The following is a 20,767-nucleotide window of genomic DNA, read 5'->3' as shown; positions in this document are numbered from 1 at the left end:
CCGGGACTGCAAAATATAAACTGTGTTTCATGATTATGATCAATTAGATACCATTTCTAAAGCTAAGAATAGACAAAGTAAAACATAACATTTAATAAATTAAATATCAAGATTGCATATTTGTGTTTATATTCATGCTTCGGGTGTGGTCTTTGCTGGACAGACCATTTGCTACAGCAATTTACTGTGAAGATGTCCACAGATGTTTGCCTTGGACAGGTTGCTAGAGATCTACAGTGACAGTGTGGTGCTGCTGACACAGAGGGGCCAGATGTGACAGATTCTAGTCCCCGCTACATCAGCTGAGGCTTTTTTGACATCGACAGCTTCATGGTAAAACATACTGCTACTAGTTCCATAACTTCTGAACATCAATCATTGATAAACCATCTTAATATGCTTTCAATTCTCAGCTTGTAATGGCTGATACTCTCAGCCTCCGGATTTCGAGTATACTCATTTAACCTCTGCATTCCCTTAGTTCCAGCCTTAAATTCACTTCTATGTTTACATTCAGTATTCTTATCGGCTTTGAAGAACATTAATACTGTCTTGTCTAACTCCCTGCATGTTCTGTTCATGGCAATGATGTTCTACAAGGATTGGACATGTAGGCTTTTTTGGACAGGATTACTCACCCATGGAAGGTTTACGGGAATGTGGAGGAGGAATTGAATCTAAACAAGTCGGTTTCAATGAGGTGATATTGCGGCTTGCACCATTGAGGTGACTTGCACCATTGAAACGGACTCATTCCCAGTAGAATGACCTTGATATAGATTACAATCAGGAATGAATGGAGAGAACAGACACATTAAGTACAGGAGAAGGTCCAGCCCATCGATGAGACCAGGACCTATCTGCATTACAAGACCATTTGCCAACGTTGATTCTGCAGATACCAGTTACAACCATGAGGTTTTCAACTGGGCAACTACTAAGTAAAATTGAGTATAGATGTGTCCGGGAGCCACACAGCAGCTCTATAAAACTGGGCCGGCTGCATTGGGAGTAATATGTATAGTTCCTGTCGTCCCAATACAGGAAGGATGTGGGGGCTTTGGAGGGGGACGCAGAACAGGTTTACCGGAATGCTGTTTAAGAAGGAACTGCAGATGCTGGAAAATCGAAGGTACACAAAAATGCTGGAGAAACTCAGCGGGTGCAGCAGCATCTATGGAGCGAAGGAAATAGGCAACGTTTCGGCACGAAACGTTGCCTATTTCCTTCGCTCCATAGATGCTGCTGCACCCGCTGAGTTTCTCCAGCACTTTTGTCTACCATAGTGAGAAGGACAACATTTAATGGAGGTTTGCAGGTCAAGTGTTTTACACTTGGTGGTGGGTGCCTGTAATATGGTGGTAGAGGCAGATATCATAGCGGCATTTAAGAGGCTTTTAGATAATGGATATTCAGCGGGTGCCTATTTACATTTACATGCTGCCTGGATTAGAGGCTATTGGATATAAGGGGAGGTTGGACAAACTTGGGTATTTTCTCTGGAATGCCAGAGTTTGAGGGGAGACTGATAGAAGTGTATAAAATGATGAGTGGCATAGACAGTCACAACTTTTTTTTCTCAGGGTGGAAATATCAAAGACTAGCGGGCGCAGCTTGAAGCCGAGGAAGGCCAAGTTGTTTGGGGCAAGTATTTTACCACAGAGAGTGGTGGGTGCCTGTAAGGTGCTGACAGGGGTGGGTGGAGGCAGATCCAATAGAGGCATTTAAGAGGTTTTCACATAGGCACATGGACATGCAAACAATGGAAGGATAGAGTCCAGAACCAGGGGCCACAGTTTAAGAATAAGCAGTTAGCCATTTAGAACGGAGACGAGGAAACACGTTTTCTCACAGAGAGTGGTGAGTCTGTGGAATTCTCTGCCTCAGAGGGCGATGGAGGCAGGTTGTCTGGATGCTTTCAAGAGAGAGATAGATAGGGCTCTTAAAAATAGCGGAGTCAGGGGGTATGGGGAGGCAGGAACGGGGTACTTATTAGGAGTGATCAGCCATGATCACATTGAATGGCGGTGCTGGCTCGAAGGGCCAAATGGCACCTATTGTCTATTGTCTATTGTCTATTGATATAGATCATGTTTAGAGATACACCATGGAAACGGGCCCGTCAGCCCGCCAAGTCCGAGCCCGCGCCGACCAACAATCAGCCATATATTAGTTCTACCCTACACACTAGGGACCATTTACAGAAGCCAATTAACCTACAAACCTGCATGTCTTTGTGGGAGGAAACTGGAGCACCAGGAGAAAACACAGTCATAGAGAGAAAGTACAAACTCCATACAGACTGCACCTCTTGGTCATGGTCGAACCCGGATCTCTGGCGCTGTAAGACAGCAGCTCTACCACTCCACCACCGTGCTCAACAACAGACAGAGTGCAAGCAGAGGAGATTAGTAGATTAGTTTATCTTGACACCATGTTCAGCATGGACATTGTGGGCCGAAGGGCCTTTTCCTATGCTGTAAAGTTCTATGTTCTTTGAGGCACTGGAAGAGTGAGTTCCAGGTTTCAGGCAGGATCACAAGCTTGATCACACCACAGGCAATGCAAACATGGAACTCATGTACGAAGGAACTTTGGTGCTGGTTCACACCAAAGATACACACAAAATGCTGGAGTAACTCAGAGGGTCAGGCAGCATCTCTGGAGAAAAGGAATAGGTGATGTTTAGGGTCGAGACCCTTCTTCAGACTTCAGGGTCTCAACTCATCATTGAAGCTTAAAGAATAATGAAAGACATAGATAGAGTGGGTGAGGAAAGGATGTTTCCACTGGTGGGAGAGTCTAGGACCAGAGGTCGTAGCCTCAGGATTAAAGGGCGTTCTTTTGGAAAGGAGGTGAGAGGGTAGTTAATCTGTGGAACTCATTGCCACAGAGGGCCGTGGTGGCCAAGTCAGTGGATATTTTTAAGGTAGAGATAGACACATTCTTGATTAGAACGGGGGTCAGAGGTTATGGGGAAAAGGCAGGAAAATTGGCAGAGATCAGCCATGATTGAATGGTGGAGTAGACTCGATGGGCCGAATGGCATAATTCTACTCCTATAACTGAAGAAGAGTCTCAACCTAAAACATCACCTATTCCTTTTCTACAGAGATGCTGCCTGACCCTCTGAGTTACTCCAGCATTTTGTGTCTATCTTTGGTGTAAACCAGCACTAAGGTTCCTTCGTAAAGGAGTTCCGGGTTTTCATTGCATGTGATGTGATCCCAGAATCAAGCACAAGATTAATAGTTTTGCTTCTTCAGCTCCATCAAACTCTCATCATCTTAAAGCTCTCCCATGGGAATGCACTTTAATCTTAGTCGACACGGAGAAAAATAAATGGTGGGAGAAACTTGGCGAATGTGGACTGATACATGATCTTTGCTGGCAGTAGATGGAATGGGGAACTGGTCAGGGACTGGGGATTGGGACTGAAGCCAATTAACAATTTACACAGTGTATCCACTACTAATAGTTAGTACTGATCTGGTTGCAATTGTCAGATCATTTCCCCTTTATGAAGTAAAGTGCTGCTCACTATCTGAACTGTGAAAAAGCATCATCTCAGTATTTAGACCTGGATGGGTATTAGAAGTGGAACATGTTTCCCTGTCTGTGGGGTGGATTTGCCTCTGAGCAATGTGGTTCCCTAAACTCTGTACAAACCTCAAACCAGGGTCTGGGGGGAAGAGAGAGGAGGGGGGGGTGAGAGAGGGGGGAGAAAGAGAGAAGAGAGAGGAGGGGGAAGAGAGGGAGGGGGGTGAGAGAGGGGGGAGAAAGAGAGAAGAGGGGGGGAGAGAGAGGAGGGGGGGAAGAGAGAGAGGGGGGGGGAGAGAGGGAGGGGAAGAGAGAGGGAGGGGGAAGGGAGAGGGAAGAGAGAGGAGGGGGAAGAGAGAGGAGGGGGAAGAGAGAGGAGGGGGAAGAGAGAGGAGGGGGAAGAGAGAGGAGGGGGGGGAAGAGAGAGAGAGGTGGGGGAAGAGAAAGGAGGGGGGAAGAGAGAGGAGGGGGGGAAGAGAGAGGGGGGGGAAGAGAGAGGAGGGGGAAGAGAGAGAGGGGGGGGAAGAGAGAGGAGGGGGGGAAGAGAGAGGAGAGGGTGGGGGAAGAGAGAGGAGGGGGGAAAGAGAGAGGAGGGGGGAAAGAGAGAGGAGGGGGGGAAGAGAGAGGAGGGGGGGAAGAGAGAGGAGGGGGGAAGAGAGGGAGGGGGGAAGAGAGAGGGGGGGAAGAGAGAGGGGGGAAGAAAGGAGGGGGGAGAGAGTTAGAGAGAGGGGGAGGGGGAAGATAGGGGGGGTAAAAGAGAGAGGGGTAGAAATTTCATAGTGAATTACTCACTTTTTAAGGTGCAGTCATTTTTGTAAATTCAGCAGCTGCATTTACAACTCTCAAGCACCACAATGTAATAACAACCAGATAATTTGTTTGAGTTTGTCCTGTGAGGCCAAACAACAGGGAGGAGCCAATTCTTCCTTTCCAACAATGTCTGAGAGCATTGACCAGAGTCTTGCTTTAATGTTATACCACGTCTAGCACTCCCTGGGTCCAAACAGGTTTGGCAAATTAAATCCTGTTTCACGTTCCCCAGAGAGGAACTTGACCTTGGAAGCTCCAGTTACTGCTGGAGTCGACAGGCGTAAATGTCCCCGGTAAGGCAGGCAGCAGCAATGCATTGATTACACAGGTAATTCAAAAGTACATTGACATCTGGGGAATTAATTCTCAGGTGGAATGGGCTATGTTTGTTATCAGACTGCATTATCCAGTCTGTAGGTCTGGTTTAGCAGTTAAAACACAAACAGGCAAAGAACATGCTGTGTTTGCTGATCCTCCTTTTCTGAATATTTAGCTCGCATCCATCAGACGATTAACGTGCTGGGGTGGGGTGGGGTGTGGGGGTTGGGGCATTGCTGTGCTAAGGGAGCTTTGCACCATTCCTTGGAACATCTATTGCAAACCCACACCAATATGCAGAATGGAGACCCAACAGTTTGATCACTGAGTGTTTAAGAAGGAACTGCAGATGCTGTAAAATCGAAGGTAGACAAAAATGCTGGAGGAACTCAGCAGATGAGGCAGCATCTATTGAGCGAAGTAAATAGGCAACATTTTGGGCCGAAACCCTTCTTCAGACTGAATTCTCCAATTTTAGGTCATCTCTAAAGCCTCCCCCTCCCCCCCCCATAGTTGCTCCCCTCTCCCCTCCCCCCCATAGTTGCTCCCCTCTCCCCTCCCCCCCCCATAGTTGCTCCCCTCTCCCCTCCCCCCCATAGTTGCTCCCCTCTCCCCTCCCCCCCATAGTTGCTCCCCCTCTCCCTCCCCCCCCCCATAGTTGCTCCCTCTCCCCTCCCCCCCCATCGTTGCTCCCCTCTCCCCTCCCCCCCCATAGTTGCTCCCCTCTCCCCCCCCCCCATAGTTGCTCCCCTCTCCCCTCCCCCCCCCATAGTTGCTCCCCTCCCCCCCCCCCCATAGTTGCTCCCCTCTCCCCTCCCCCCCCATAGTTGCTCCCCTCTCCCCCACCCCCCCATAGTTGCTCCCCTCCCCCCCCCCCCCATAGTTGCTCCCCTCTCCCCCCCCCCCCACACCTGGACTCACACCTATTTCTCCCCTTCCTCCCCTCTACCCCTTACATTCTCTGGCTTCACAATTCGCAACTATTCAATCCTTTTGTCACACACATTTTGTTTTGTTCATCTCTGGCCTTTGACCCCCTCCAGTGTTTTTATGCCCCTGTCCAACTTAGGAAACCTGAACGGAAACCTCTGGAGACTTTGCGCCCCACCCAAGGTTTCCGTGCGGTTCCCGGAGGTTGCAGGTGGTTGTCAGAGGTTGCAGGTAGTGGAAGCAGGTAGGGAGACTGACAAAAACCTCCGGAAACCTCCGGGAACCACACGGAAACCTTGGGTGGGGCGCAAAGTCTCCAGAGGTTTCCGTTCAGGTTTCCTAAGTGGGACAGGGGCATTATTAGAGCCATGAGCCTGTGGTGTTCGCAGTTTGTCCCGGTAAGTCACACACCTGTACGTCTCGGTAGGACAGCAGCAGGTTCACCACAATGTCCGCACTCAGAAGCTCAACGCTGTCGAGGCGCTGCTGGATCCGTGCTAGTGCTTCCCGCAGCTCCTGCCCGTTGTACATCTCCCTCGCTTTGCGAATGTCATTCCGAATGGTTTCCCGAAAATACTCACTGCAGAAGGAAAAGAGAAAGGAATGGTCTTTCAAGAGTCAAGTCAAAGGAGTTGTGTCCCAGATAGGACAATGGAATGCTTGCTTTCAGCAGCACGACGGAATATTGTAGGCATAAATACAGATCAGATCAGTGTGACCATATACCATAGAATACACACACACACACACACACACACACACACACACACACACACACACACACACACACACACACACACACACACACACACACACACACACACACACACACACACACAGATAAAGTGCAATAGTGTTATAGTTCATAGTTTGTTTGAAGTTGAGTTTAATAATCTGATGGCTGTGGGGAAGTACCTATTCCTGAACCTGGATGTTGCAGATTTCAGGCTCCTGTACCTTCTACCTGATGGCAACGAGGAGATGAGTGTGTGGCCAGGATGGTATGGGTCCTTGATGATGCTGGCAGCCTTTTTGAGGCAGTGCCTGCAATAGATGCCCTCGATGGCAGGGAGGTCAGAGCTGATGATGGACTGGGCAGTGGTCACATCTTTTTGCAGCCTTTTCCACTCCTGGACACTCAGGTTACCGTCCCAGGCCACGATGCAGCCAGTCAGTATGCTCTCTACTGTGCACCTGTAGAAGTTCGGGAGAGTCCTCTTTGACAAACCGACTCTCCGTAATCTTCCTCAATAATCGCCAGCAAACACAACCAATTCCAATGCTGCCGCTCTGATGATTCCTCACATCCTCGTCCTTTTGTCAATGGAGCTGTACTAATCCTTCAATGGTTTCTCCGGTTTGACAACATCTGGCCAGTGGTTAGGCTTTAAATGTCCCAAGCGCTTCTGCCTTTACTTTGAGGGCTTTCCACTATCCCAGGGGTTTTGCAGTGTTTTGGGGAGCTCAGTTGGGTTGATGCTCGGGCAAGTCAGCGTTGTCCGATAACACTGCCCGAATACTGCCGCAAGGAAACGTCACAGCTGGGACGGCAGATGGAATGTTGGCCTCTGTTTTATGTGTTTTTACATGCCCTCTGTTGTCCAACAAGTATTGGCCAATTTGGACAAATCTTCACATGTGTGGCCCTCCGGATCTTCCTATCACCGTTTAGTTACCTGGGCTCGGATGGATGAGTTTGAGCAGCTGAACAGGCAGATGCTAACAGAAACATAATGAACATAGAACAGTACAGCTTCCGAACACACAATGTTCAACACACATTGGCCCACAATGTCCGTGCCAAACATGATGCCAAGTTAAACTAATCTCCTCTGCTTGCACACGATCCATATCCCACTATTCCCTTCGTATCCATGAGTCTATCAAAACACTCTTAAATGCCACTATCATTTCAAATACATTTATGAGTTCTCCTTTAATCGACCCTGCTTGTTACATCCTCAAAGAACTCCTATAAACTGGTCAAGCACTTACTAAAACCATCTGCATAATTGTATCATTTTGTAAATGTCTCCAACAGCAAGCATGAGGTTAACCAGCCGGGTTCCCTGCTCCCTGTTCCCATATTTCCTTGCGCAAAAATGCAACACTTGAGGTTTTCAAAAATATTGGAACCATTCCAGAATCAAGTGAAGATCCATGGATCTATGCTCCATGGATATCTATTTCTACTAGACACAAGAAACTGCAGATGCTGGTTTACAAAAAAAAAGGCACATAGTGCTGGAGTAACTCAACGAGTCAGGCAGCATCTCTAGAGGACATCAATAGGGTCTGAAGAAGCCTCGACTTGAAATGTCGCCTATCCATGTCCTCCAGAGATGTTGCTCGACCCACTGAGTTACTCAGCACTTTGTGTCTTTTATTTATGTCTCCTAATTCTTTTTGTACCTATTTCCGCCTTTCCAAAGTTAGCTTCTCCAGTCAAATTAGTTTAAACCTCCCCTCAGTACAAGTGACCTTCCCAGTGGTACATGACTCTGCCAACGTGTAGCCTTACCAGCCTGTGCAAATGTCAGAAATCTAACCCCCCTCCAGCACCTTCTCGACAGCCAAGCACTATAACTGCACTATCCTCCAGGGGGAACTCCAGAAATTACAGCCTTTGGGGGTCTTGCTTCTTAATCCATTTACTCTCTCCTTCAAAGTTATTCCCCACAGGAGCGAGTATCTCACCAAGAATTAATCTGGGTCTCCTCCAGTAATTTTGTGAGGTGATCTATCAAGGGCACCAGCAGAGTCTCCAGGTTGAAGTGTGGCTGGAACATTTCCGTCAGACCCTTCATCATGCTGGCTTCACAGCAGAAGAGCTTCCCGCTCGGTGTCACAATGTACGGGATGAAGGTGTAGTTTCCACTAGAGTCCTGGAAGGGAGAGAGGGGCAGAGGGAGAGGGGAGGGGGGAGAGAGAGGGGGGGGAGAGAGAGGGGGGGGAGAGAGAGGGGGGGAGAGAGAGGGGGGGAGAGAGAGGGGGGGGGAGGAGAGGAGGGAGGGAGGGAGGGAGGGAGGGAGGGAGGGAGGGAGGGAGGGAGGGAGGGAGGGAGGGAGGGAGGGAGGGAGGGAGGGAGGGAGGGAGAGAGGGAAGGAGGGAGGGAGGGAGTGAGGCTCTAACAATTACAACACCATCCGTGACAACATCCAACGAAAGACATTCCAAACTGCCCTGTCAGAAAACTATACTTGGAGACAACAGTGTTATATAGAACACAGCCATCAACAGGACCTGATTTAGACATAGATCGAAGCTCTTGTTCTGCTGATGATAGTCAATAGTTCTACACAGCTTTGGTAGATTTAAGTAGAAACATGGAACTGTAGATGCTGATCAACACACATAAGGACAAAAGTAATTCAGCGGGTCGGACAGCATCTCTGGGGAACATGAATAGGTGATGTTTAGGACCTTTCTTCAATCAGTCTGAAGAAGAGTACGTCACACATGGATGTTCTCCAGAGACGCTGCCTGACCCGCTGAGTTCCTCCAGCACCTTGTCTACTCCGGTGGATTTAACACGGCCTCCGTTTCACTTCCAGAGCAGTTGCAGCACATTTGATGAAGAGTGAATCGCACACTCCGTTCCCCAATCCAGAGCAACGACAGGATTGCTCCAACAAAAACTCTCAATCAAGTTTGGTGAAGTGGCCATTCAGAATTACCAAGTGCGGCTCACATTGGATTTAATTCCATCATCAGAGTGTAATCCACCGAACATTAATTCATCAGCTAACGCTCATTGAAACTTACAGAGTAACTTGTGAATTTGTGAGCGTGAATTGTTGCAACCTGCACACATACTCATCTTTAATAGTTGTCAAGCAAACGTACCATATTTTTCTGGCAAACGATATCCTGTAAACAAAACAGAAAACAATCAGTAAAATATCAATCTGGACATATTTACAAAGCACAAATTGTGGAAGGGAATCTGAGTTAGTTACTCATTCATATCAGGGGGGAAACAATATCTGTTACCAGAATGCTGCCTTGATTAGACTGTATTATCTTAAAGGAAAGGTTAGACAAATCTGGATTGCTTTCTCCAGAATGTTAGAATTTGAGGCGGGACCTGATAGAAGTATATACAACTGAGAGGCATAGATAGGGTAGACAGTCAGAACCTTTCCACCCACCCAAGATGGAAAGGTCAAGTACTGGAGGGCATAGCTTTTAAATGAGAGGGACAATGTTTAAAAGTGATGTTTGGTGCAACTTCTTTTGCACAGAGGGTGGTGGGTGCCTGGAACACACTGCTGGGGTTGGTGGTTGAGGCAGATACGATAGTGGCGTTTAAGAGACTTTTGGATAGGTCTATGTCGGGAATAGAGGGACACAGATTATGTGCAGGCAGATCAGAGATGGTCTTGGCATCATGTTCGGCACAGACATTGTGGGCCGAAGGGCCTGTTCTTGTGCTGTACTGTTCTATGTTCTATGATCAGCATGTAAGAATCCTCACCGGGTAAGGGAGGTAGTTTGATGTGTCGTTCACTCGCTGGATTATGAGGCTCTTCATTTATTTGTCAGTAAGAATTATTCCCACAGCACAGGGGGGGACCTCATCCAATGAAGAACATTGCAAAAGGACACCAAGTGCTCCAGTAACCCGACGGACTGCAATGCCATTCTTTCCCACGGGTCCCTTGCCCACAGGGATGGAACATAGAGAATCAAATAAAAATAGAAAATGCCAGAAACACTGGCGGCTGCATCGGTGGGAAACAGAGTCGATGTTTCAGGGTGTCAGACACTTCACCGGGATTACAGAGACACCCAGATCAGGCTGAAGCTAGAAGGCAGTGCTGAGGCAGGGTGTGGGGGTCTCCCAGCTTGTTGCGGGTACCTGGTTGCGGGCTTCCTTACCTGCAGTGACTGCAGCGTGGTTATGTTGCTGTTGCTGCATAGGATCACATTGTTCGTCATGCTGAAGCTCTCCCGGACACCAAGGTGATAGAAGAGTGACGAGTGGTAGCACGGGTCGGTCAACTCCACCACTGCAACATCTGTAAACAGCAGCACTGTTAATGGAGGGCCCCACAAATCACCAGGCAAGGGGATGTTTAAATGCCATGTGTACCAGCAACAGAACAATCAAATTCTTATTTGCTGCTGCCTAAAGGGCCTGTCCCAGTTTCCCGAGTTATTCACGGATTCTCCCGAGTTCTCAAACTCGCAGAATGTTCGTAACGAGTCCGTAGGAGTCCGTGGATAGAAACATAGAAACATAGAAAATAGGTGCAGGAGGAGGCCATTCGGCCCTTCGGCCCATTCAATATGATCATGGCTGATCATCCAACTCAGTATCCCGTACCTGCCTTCTCTCCATACCCCCTGATCCCTTTAGCCACAAGGGCCACATCTAACTCCCTCTTAAATATAGCCAATGAACTGGCCTCAACTACCTTCTGTGGCAGAGAATTCCAGAGATTCACCACTCTCTGTGTGAAAAATGGTTTTTGTATATATCGTAGCGGCTCGTTATGCCAGCCGTAGGTACTCGGGGCTATTTTTTTTACTCGTGGACATTTTTCATCAGGCTGGAATAAACGTCCCGACTTACTTGATGCCCCGAGTACCTATGGCTGGCTTAACGAGCCGCTACGATGTATCCACGGACTCCTACGGACTCCTTACGAACATTCTGCGAGTTTGAAAACTCGGGAGAATTCGTGAATAACTCAGGAGAGTTCGTGAATAACTCGGGAACGTGGGACAGGCCCTTTACAGGCCCATTGATGTAGAACATAGAACTGTACAGCACAAGAACAGGCCCTTCAATGTCCGTGTCAAGCATGACGCCAAGTTAAACTAATCTCCTCTGTCTGCATGTGATCTATATCCCACCCTTCCCTGCACATCCATGTGCCTGCCTAAAAGCCTCTTAAACCACTATTGTATCTGCCCCCAGTACCAGCCCTGGCAGTGTGTTCCAGGCTCCAATCAGCATCTGTGCAAAAAGAAAACTTGCATGGCATATCTCCTTTAAACTTGGCCCCTCTCACCTTAAAGCTGTGCACTCTAGTCTTTGACATTTCCACCCTGGGAAATAAAGGTTCAGTCTAACACACTAATAAATAACACAGTAAATTCATAATCAGTAATACTGGGTAACCAGACCATAATAGTGAAAAAAACAAAATCTACAGTGTAACCAAATTAAAGTCCAGAATAGATCATGGTTGGTTATAGTTAATAGGTAGACAAAAATGCTGGAGAAACTCAGCGGGTGCAGCAGCATCTATGGAGCGAAGGAATTTCCTTTGCTCCATAGATGCTGCTGCACCCGCTGAGTTTCTCCAGCATTTTTGTGTACCTTCAATTTTCAGTTCCTTCTTAAACACAGTGGTTATGGTTAATGTTGTGCAGTCTTCACAAGCCTGGACTCTGCCTTGTGACATAAAGTGAGAATGAAAATGAATTGTTAATGAATTAATTGAAGTATTAATTGATAAACCCAACAATTCATTAAAAGTTCATTTCTGCCACATTCTTCACCTTGTGTAAAATCATAGTCGAATGCTCCCAGAAGTTTGCCCAATTAGTCTCATTCCCTGGCGTAGAGAGATAAAGAGCAAACCAAAGGAATAAAGTGACATACGGCGTCAAGATGCTGCGTACGGCGTTGAGACGCTTCGCACGCCCATCGAGGCGGTGCGTAGGGCATCGAGGCGGCTGCGGGCCGGCAGGCCGTTGCCGCGTGGAATTTGTGAACACGGTCAGTTTTACGGAGCCCCGTGCGATGTCGGGACCAGCTCCGCACAACTCCATATGGCTCCGGCGATCGAAGTGGGACCGCATGGAGTCGCATGCTCGTGGGACAGGCCCTTTAGTCTTTAAAACAAGTCCAATTTGCTGGCAAGTCCATTCAAACCAGTGTGTTTCAAGTTCTACTAGCTTACGCACTTCAAAAAACAATCTCATCTGAAAACTAAGCCATTGGATGCAAAGCTCCCAGACCAAAGGAGTTGGTGAATTTGTAATTGGTGCTAACATGTTGAGGAATCAGAAGCTGTTTTGTAAAATGTAATTTTGTTTTTACATATGAAATAGTACAATATGTTGGAATCATTTCTCAAATGGGATGTTAATTATTACATTTAACTAACATTTATTGGGGAAATGAGGAAAATAACAAGGAATAAAACCTGATAGAGGAATATAAAATTGTGAGAGGCACAGACAGGGTAGACAGTCAGAATCTTTATCCCCAGGGTGGAAATGTCAAAGACTGGAGGACACAGCTTGCAGTCGAACTGACAAACATAGTGAGAAGGACTTAGTGTTTAAGAAGGAACTGCAGATGCTGGAAAATCGAAGGTAGACAAAAGTGCTGGAGAAACTCAGTGGGTGCAGCAGCATCTATGGTGCGAAGGAAATAGGCAACGTTTCGGCCCGAAACGTTGCCTATTTCCTTTGCTCCATAGATGCTGCTACACCTGCTGAGTTTCTCCAGCACTTTTGTCTACCATAGTGAGAAGGACAACATTTAATGGAGGTTTGCAGGTCAAGTATTTTACTTGGTGGTGGGTGCCTGTAATATGGTGGTAGAGGCAGGTATCATAGCGGCATTTAAGAGGCTTTTAGATAAGCACATGGATATTCAGGGAATGGAGAGATATTGACCATGTGCATACAATGCATCATTTTCGACATGGATATTGTGGGCCAAAGGCCTGTTCTTGTACTGTACTGTTCTATCTTCACAAGTTCAAATCTTGCATCTGAAATGTTGCCATTTAAAACTCTGTAGTTAGTGATACAAAATTATTCGAACCACAGTATTTAATAACAACCAGGAGGAATGCAACTTTGGAATGAATTATGTCATTAATCAACTTTGAAGGAGACTCAGACAAAAATCCCAGCTAGTTATCCATTCAGTTATTGCCAGCTGGCTGCGCAGTAGGAAATGATTTGTTGATTGCATACAGATCAAACTAAAAAACAGCAGAGGTTGGAAATCTGAAATAAAACAGAAAATGACTGAAACATTCAGTGTATCAGGCAGCATCTCTGAAGAACAAGTTCTGGTTGAAGATTGCTCATCAGTTTGCGACGAGCATTTGATGCCACTGGGCCTCTACTCATGGAGTTTAGAAGGATGGGGGGGACCTCATTGAAACAAACCGAATAGTGAAAGGCCTGGATATAGTGGATGTGGAGGGGATGTTTCCACTAGTGGGAGAGTCTAGGACTGGAGGTTAAAGCCTCAGAATTAAATGACGTTCCTTCAGGAAGGGGATGAGGAGGAATTTCTTTAGTCAGAGGGTGGTGAATCTGCAGAATTCATTAGTGCATTACGCTGTGGAGGCCAAGTCAATGGATATTTGTAAGGCATATATAGATAGATTCTTGATTAATACACGTGTCAGGGTTTATGGGGAGAAGGCAGGAGAATGAGGTTAAGAGGGATCAGCCATGATTGAATGGTGGAGAAGACTTGATGGGCCGAATGGCCTAATTCTGCTCCTAGCATTTATGAACTTATGGTTAAGCAGTAAATGTGAACCAATCCAGAAAATCTGAAATCAACTATTTGAGTAAGACACAAAGTGCTGGAATAAGTCAGCAAGTCAGGCAGCATCTGTGAAGGGAATGCACAGACAATATTTCTTCTAACTGATTGTAGTATGGGGGAGAGGGCTGGAAAATAGAGGAGGGGGCAGGACAAAGACTGGCAAGCAATCGTTGGATACAGGTGAGGGGGGGGATTTGATTGGCATATGGGTGGACAAAAGTTAAAGATGAAAAGACAAAACGGTGCCAGATAAGGAGAGAAGAGGGGATAAAGGCAGAGGGGTATACAGGGGTAGGGGAACGCGGATGGGGCGGAGAAAGGAGGGAGGCGGGAATGAGTCATGTGAACGCAAACCATTGGGAGGGAGGGACAGGAAAAAGCGGGGGAGGAAAATGGGGGGGGGGGGCTTACTTAAAATGCGAGAATTCAATGTTCATATAGTTGGGTTGTAAGCTGTCCAAGTGGAATATGAGATGTTCCTCCAGTAGCAGAAACAGCAGTAATTCACTTTCTGTGCAATAGATCTAGTCACTTCTGCTGCAGATGCTCCATCTGTAAACCTTTCTCTCTCCACTATCACTAACTGACCTGACAGCATTTCCTCCATCCCACAGTTTCTGCATGGTTTTTTTCATTCTCCAGCTACTGTTAGGGAGTAGCAAACATAGTTGGAGGGTGTAAATATATAAAATGCAGTAGCCATTAATACAAGCACAAACCAGCCGTCAAACTGCTTCCCAATGTTAATGGCAAGGACACTTGCAGGAACTAACATGGCTCTCTATGGAGGGAGCAGAGTTACAGCTTACAGCAGGAGCTTTGGAAACTAACATACTGTAACAACATCTCAACTGATACATGCATGAAGATAATCCGTTAAATAACATGACGTTCATTAATACTGTGAGACAACAAGTGAAATTCCAGGCATTAGACAATAGAAGGATGAAGCAAGTGTAGATACTGAACCAGGAAACGATAGACAATAAACTATAGACAATAGGTGTAGGAGTAGGCCATTCGGCCCTTCATTCACTGTGATCATGGCTGATCATCCACAATGAGTACCCCGTTCCTGCCTTCTCCCCATATCCCTTGACTCCGCTATCTTTAAGAGCTCTATCAGAAGTGAGACTGTTGCATCCATTTGTCACTGTAGGCGGATGCGGATGCGGGAGGACCTCCAGCAGCCGGGTGAGTGGTCGGATCGAGCGTGGTTGCACGGGGCGGTGGCGGAAGGCGTTGACAGCATCACACTGGGCCAGGCCGACCACTATTTCATCAAGCCAGTGCCACTAGGGCACCGGGCCTTAGCGTGAGAATATAAGAAATTGTGCAGAACCTTGGGTCAGGATCGGACTTTTCAGATTTGGAAGTTGCAAGATAATGTAGCAACTCTATAGTTGCTGTTCCAGATGCATTGTATTCACGGATAGTGTGATTTAGCCGTACATCTGTAGTGAGGAAGATACTGGTCAATTATTAAAGATGTTACAGCAGCACATTTGGAAAGCAGTGACGGAATCGGTCAAAGTCAGCATGGATTTATGAATGGGGAATTCATGCCTGATTAATCTTTTGGAATTTTTTGAGGATGTAATAAGTAGAATGGATAAGGGAGAGCCAGTGGATGTGGTGTATCTGGGCTTTCAAAAAGTCTTTGACAAGGTCCCACACAAGAGATTAGTGTGCAAAATTAGAGGACATGATATTGGGGGGTAGGGTATTGACATGGATAGAAAACTGGTTGGCAGACAGGAAGCAAAGAGTAGGAATTAACGGGTCCTTTTCAGAATGGCCTGCAGTGACTAGTGGGGTGCCGCAAGGCTCGGTGCTGGGACCATTGTTTCTTACAATATATATTAACGATTTAGACGAGGGAATTAAATGTAACATCTCCAAGTTTATGGATAACACAAAGCTGGGTGGCAGTGTGAGCTGCGATGGGGATGCTATGAGGCTGCAGGGTGATTTGGATAGGTTGGGTGAGTGGGCAGATGCATGGCAGATGCAGTACAATGTGGATAAATGTGAGGTTATCCACTTTGGTGGCAAGTACAGGAAGGCAGATTATTATCTGAATGGTGTCAGATTAGGAGAAGGGGAGGTGCAACAAGACCTGGGTGTGCTAGTACATCAGTTACTGAAAGATGTCATGCAGGTACAGCAGGCAGTGAAGAAGTTTTCCTTCATGGTGAGAGGATTTGAGTGTAGGAGCAAGGAGGTCTTACTGTAGTTGTACAGGGCCCTAGTGAGACCGCACCTGGAGTATCGTGTGCAATTTTGGTCTCCTAATTTGAGGAAGGCCATTATTGCTGTTGAGGGAGTGCAGTGTAGGTTCACCAGGTTAATTCCCAGCATGGCGGGACTGACATATGATGAAAGAATGGGTCGACTGGGCTTATATTCGTTGGAATTTAGAAGGATGAGAGGATATCTTATAGAAACATATACATTTCTTAGAGGATTGGACAGGGTAGATGCAGGAATTTAAAAAAACAATGTTGGGGGAGTCCAGAACCAGGGGTCACAGTTTAAGAATAAGGGGTAGCCCATTTAGGATTGATACAAGGAAAAACCTTTTCACCCAGAAAGTTGTGAATCTGTGGAATTCTCTGCCACAGAAGGCAGTGGAGGCCATTTCACTGGATGTTTTCAAGAGAGAGTTAGATTTAGTTCTTAGGGCTAAGGGGATCAAGGGATATGTAGAAAAAGCCGAAATGGGGTACTGATTTTAGATGATCAGCCATGATCACATGGCATGGTGGTGCTGGCTCGAAGGGCTGAATGGACTATTTCTGCACCTATTTTCTATGTTTCTATGTTTGTGCCTTTGAATATTCAGAGTTGGTTTTGTCAGAATGCGTTCCCATGGTAAAGGAAGAATTCTTTGGAACATTTGTCCACACCCGAATATGTAAGTAAACTGGAATTGTAACTATTGAGATTGCATTTAATCCCTGCGGTTATGTTTGGATTGAAGGGTATTCAAACCGTGTACTTTGTGAGTTGGTGAGGAATCCACCAGGTCTCCTCTGTGTGTCTGCCTGTGCTGTGTGAAAGCCTGTTATATGCACAGCTCCTGATTCCATGAAGCTCTGTTAAAGTCACATCGATCACCATGCCGATATGCGGCCTCCCACTTTCTGAGATTCCCATTCTCCTATCTCAATTCTTGGCAAGTTACAAACTTTCTTTTTCTTTTACAGTTCTGACAAAAAAACGTTCAACCTGATTCCATTTCTCTATCCACAACTGCTGCCTGGCCTTCTGATCCTTCTGAATTTGAAGTCGGCAGGGCAGTACTCTGCATATCGCCAACTTGCACAAGGCCTGTTGAGTGTTTCCAGTATTATCGGTTTTTATTTCAGACTTTCACCATCTGCACATTTGAACGATTTTCATTTCCCTTCCAGTTGTTTATAACTCAATGCCCTGCATCATATTGACTGACCCTGCTCTCCATAATCCATCAACTGACCAAGCTTGAGTAATGTCTTCAACATTGCAGTAACTGACACACTTTGAAGGTTTTTGAAATGTCTTGAGAAAAGACAAACATGGCACGTTTATCAGCCACCTGGCCAGTGCATAAAACAGAAGATAGAATATGGGTCTCACTGCACAGAAACGGCACTTCAGGCCACCCCATCAATGCAATCATTTTGCCCATCTATACTAATCCCAGTTGCCAGATTAGGACCGTATGTTTTGCCTCTTCAGGTATCTATCTAAATGCCTCTTAAACATTATAATTGTATCTGATTCCACCACCTCCTCTGGCAGCATATCCCAGCTGTCCAGCAGGTCTGGGCATACATGCTGTAAGAGAGTTTTAGTCACGTGTTCTGGTAAACCACTGCATCCCTTCCAGAGCTTCCACATCCTTCCTGCATTGAGGCGAGCGGTATTGCATGCAATACCAGACACAGCTTCCATCTACTCATGTTGCCATCGTCAGGGAACTACGGACCTAGACTCCAATATACTTCTGGACATTGATGCTGATAAGGGTCTTCCATCAACCGTACATTTTTCCCTTACATTTTCTAGGAATCAACTAAAGCAAAACATATAAACACACAAATCGGAACTGGAGTTTGCTCTGCCACTGAAGATGATCACAGGTGAGACGGCTGTGACCTCAACTCCACATTCCATGCACCCATGGTACCTGCAGCCTTATCGTCAATCTATTTACCTCTGTCTTTAAAACATTCAAAGACTCTGCTTCCACTGTCATTTGTCAAAATGAGTTCTAACTCTCTGAGAGAAAAAGTCGTGTGTCTTATATGAGATACACTTTAATTGTAAACAGTGTCTTCCCCTCTCGATTCTAGATTCTCCCACCATAGGAACCACCTCTACATTCACCTTCCCAACTCCTGCGGAATCTTAAGTTTCAATCAAGTCCTCTCTCACTCTCTATAAATGAGAGTGGATAAAGGCCTAACCTGCCCAACCTTCGTTAATCAATGGGCCATTTCCAGGTATTAGTCTCATAAACGTTATCTGAACTGCATTCGCTATCTTCCTTCAATGAGGAGATTAATACTGTCCAGTGTTCAAACATTCAATTATCAACTCAACTATGCCCTACAAAACTGACACATAACCAGCCTGTTTAGCTTAGAGTTTAAAGATACAGCATAGAAACAGGTCCTTCGTCCCACTGAACATTGATCACCTGTTCACAATAGTTCCATGTTATCCATGGACGGCAATCCTGGGGGGGGGGGGGGGGGCACAACCCCCCCCCCCCCCCCCCCCTATGCTTTGAGAGGTGGGGGACAATCCCCCCCATGTTTTGTAATCCGGACTTTATCAGACGCTTTCTAAGGGCTGAATCGGCCCGTTCGCGCGGCCTTTCAGCGCCCGGCACTGCTTAAAATCAAACTGCTGCATTGAGGCGATTGAAGCCCCCGATGTTGAAACCCCCGCCGTCCGATTCAAGCCCCGCAAACGGGCCGATTCAAGCCCCATGATTCGGGGTGGACGAATCTGCTGCAGCTGGAGTTCGGAGTCGGTCACCGGTCAGCTCCCGATGTTACCGTCCACAGGGCCCACAGCCTGGCGACCTCTCACGACCATACAGGCGACCCCCTGGCCACACCCCGTGACATGTTGCCAGGGGGTCGCCTGTATGGTCATGAGTAGTCTCCTAATCACCCAAACAGTCATGGCGTCTTTCTGGTTGCTGCTGAATTTTCAACATGTTGAACATTTTCGGCGACCTATGACGGGTGCCGGCAGTTGCCGAAAAGGTCACGTAAGTGGGACAGGGCCTTTAAGATGTTCATCTATTACCTCACAGACAAGGTATTGAGAAATTATTTCCAATTTAAAGGTGTAGCCATGGGCATTCACATGAGCCCCTTTAAAGGTGTAGCCATGGGCATTCACATGAGCCCCTTTAAAGGTGTAGCCATGGGCATTCACATCTGCCTGCCTTTATGTTGGTTACATTGGACAGTCCTTGCGTAACTGGCACCATCCCCCAACTCTTCCTCTGCCTCATCAACGAATGCATCGTGGCTGCCTCCTGCACCCGTGCAGAACTTGGTGATTTCATGAACTTTACCACTAACCCACCCTGCCCACAAATCCAATTGGACTATCTCTGGGCCACTTCCCTCCCCTTTTTTGATCTCACTGTCTCCATCTTTGCAGACAGACTATCGACTGATGTCTACGACAAACCTAACAACTCCTAGAATTATCTGAACTACACTTCCTCTCACCCTGCCTCTGGCAAAGAGCCAACCCTTGCTCTCAATTCCTCCGACTGCCACATCAATAGACAATAGGTGCAGGAGTAGGCCATTCGGCCCTTCGAGCCATTTTTAAGAGCCCTATCTAGCCCCCTTGAAAGCATCCAGAGATCCTGCCTCCACCACCCTCTGAGGCAGAGAATTCCACACTCACCACTCTCTGTGAGAAAAAGTGTTTCCTCGTCTCCGTTCTAAATGGCTTACTCCTTATTCTTAAACTGTGGCCCCTGGTTCTGGACTCCCCCAACATCAGGAACATGTTTCCTGTCTCTAGCGTGTTCAAGCCCTTAACAATCTTGCTGCCAAGAAGATGCCTCTCCGTTCCAGGACATCCGCGATGTCCTCTTTCAAAGTCAAAGTAGCCTTTATTGTCATTCAGACCTTTCGGTCTGAACGAAATTTCGTTGCCTTGCAGTCATACATATAATAAAAATGACAAAAACACACTTTTCCCCTGCTGTCATAGATGGATCCCTCACCCGTGTCTCCTCGGTGGGCCTGTGTTCCCTTCTATCACAGATGGATCGCTCTATGTCCCATATTCCTGCCCTTCCTTGCTCCCGCCCCAGATGGAATAAGGATAGTTTCCCTGGTGATCACCTTTCACCTCACCAGCCTCCGCATCCAACACATCTTCCAACACTCCCATCACCTCCAATGTGATCCCACCACCAGTCATATCTACCCATCTCCACCGGTTTGTGCCCGCCACAGAGACCGCTCCCCCACAACTACATTGTTCACTCATCCCTTCCCACCCAACGACCCCCTCCCCACGTACTTTCCCCTGGAACAGCAGATGTATTATATTCTCCCTATACCTCCTCTCTCACCTCCATCCAGGGGCACCAGCAATCCTTCC

The 20,767-nt window shown here is 47.0% G+C and overlaps 1 protein-coding gene across 1 annotated transcript in view; it reads right to left on the bottom strand.

The window, feature by feature from the left end:
- Positions 1 to 20,767, bottom strand: part of LOC116988586 (mitogen-activated protein kinase kinase kinase 5-like) — a 130,001-nt gene that overhangs the window by 97,671 nt on the left and 11,563 nt on the right. Inside the window, exons 2-5 of the mRNA XM_033045440.1 lie at positions 10,480 to 10,619; positions 9,445 to 9,468; positions 8,296 to 8,483; positions 6,010 to 6,178 (exon numbers count right to left, since the gene is read on the bottom strand). Coding sequence (XP_032901331.1) covers positions 6,010 to 6,178; positions 8,296 to 8,483; positions 9,445 to 9,468; positions 10,480 to 10,619 — 521 coding nt within the window. The remainder of the gene's footprint in view (positions 1 to 6,009; positions 6,179 to 8,295; positions 8,484 to 9,444; positions 9,469 to 10,479; positions 10,620 to 20,767) is intronic.

This window comes from Amblyraja radiata, chromosome 27 (genome assembly GCF_010909765.2).
Source record: "Amblyraja radiata isolate CabotCenter1 chromosome 27, sAmbRad1.1.pri, whole genome shotgun sequence".
NCBI classification, from domain to species: domain Eukaryota; kingdom Metazoa; phylum Chordata; class Chondrichthyes; order Rajiformes; family Rajidae; genus Amblyraja; species Amblyraja radiata.
The sequence above is the reverse complement of the archived record's forward strand: the minus strand, read 5'-3'. Positions and strand labels throughout refer to the sequence as shown.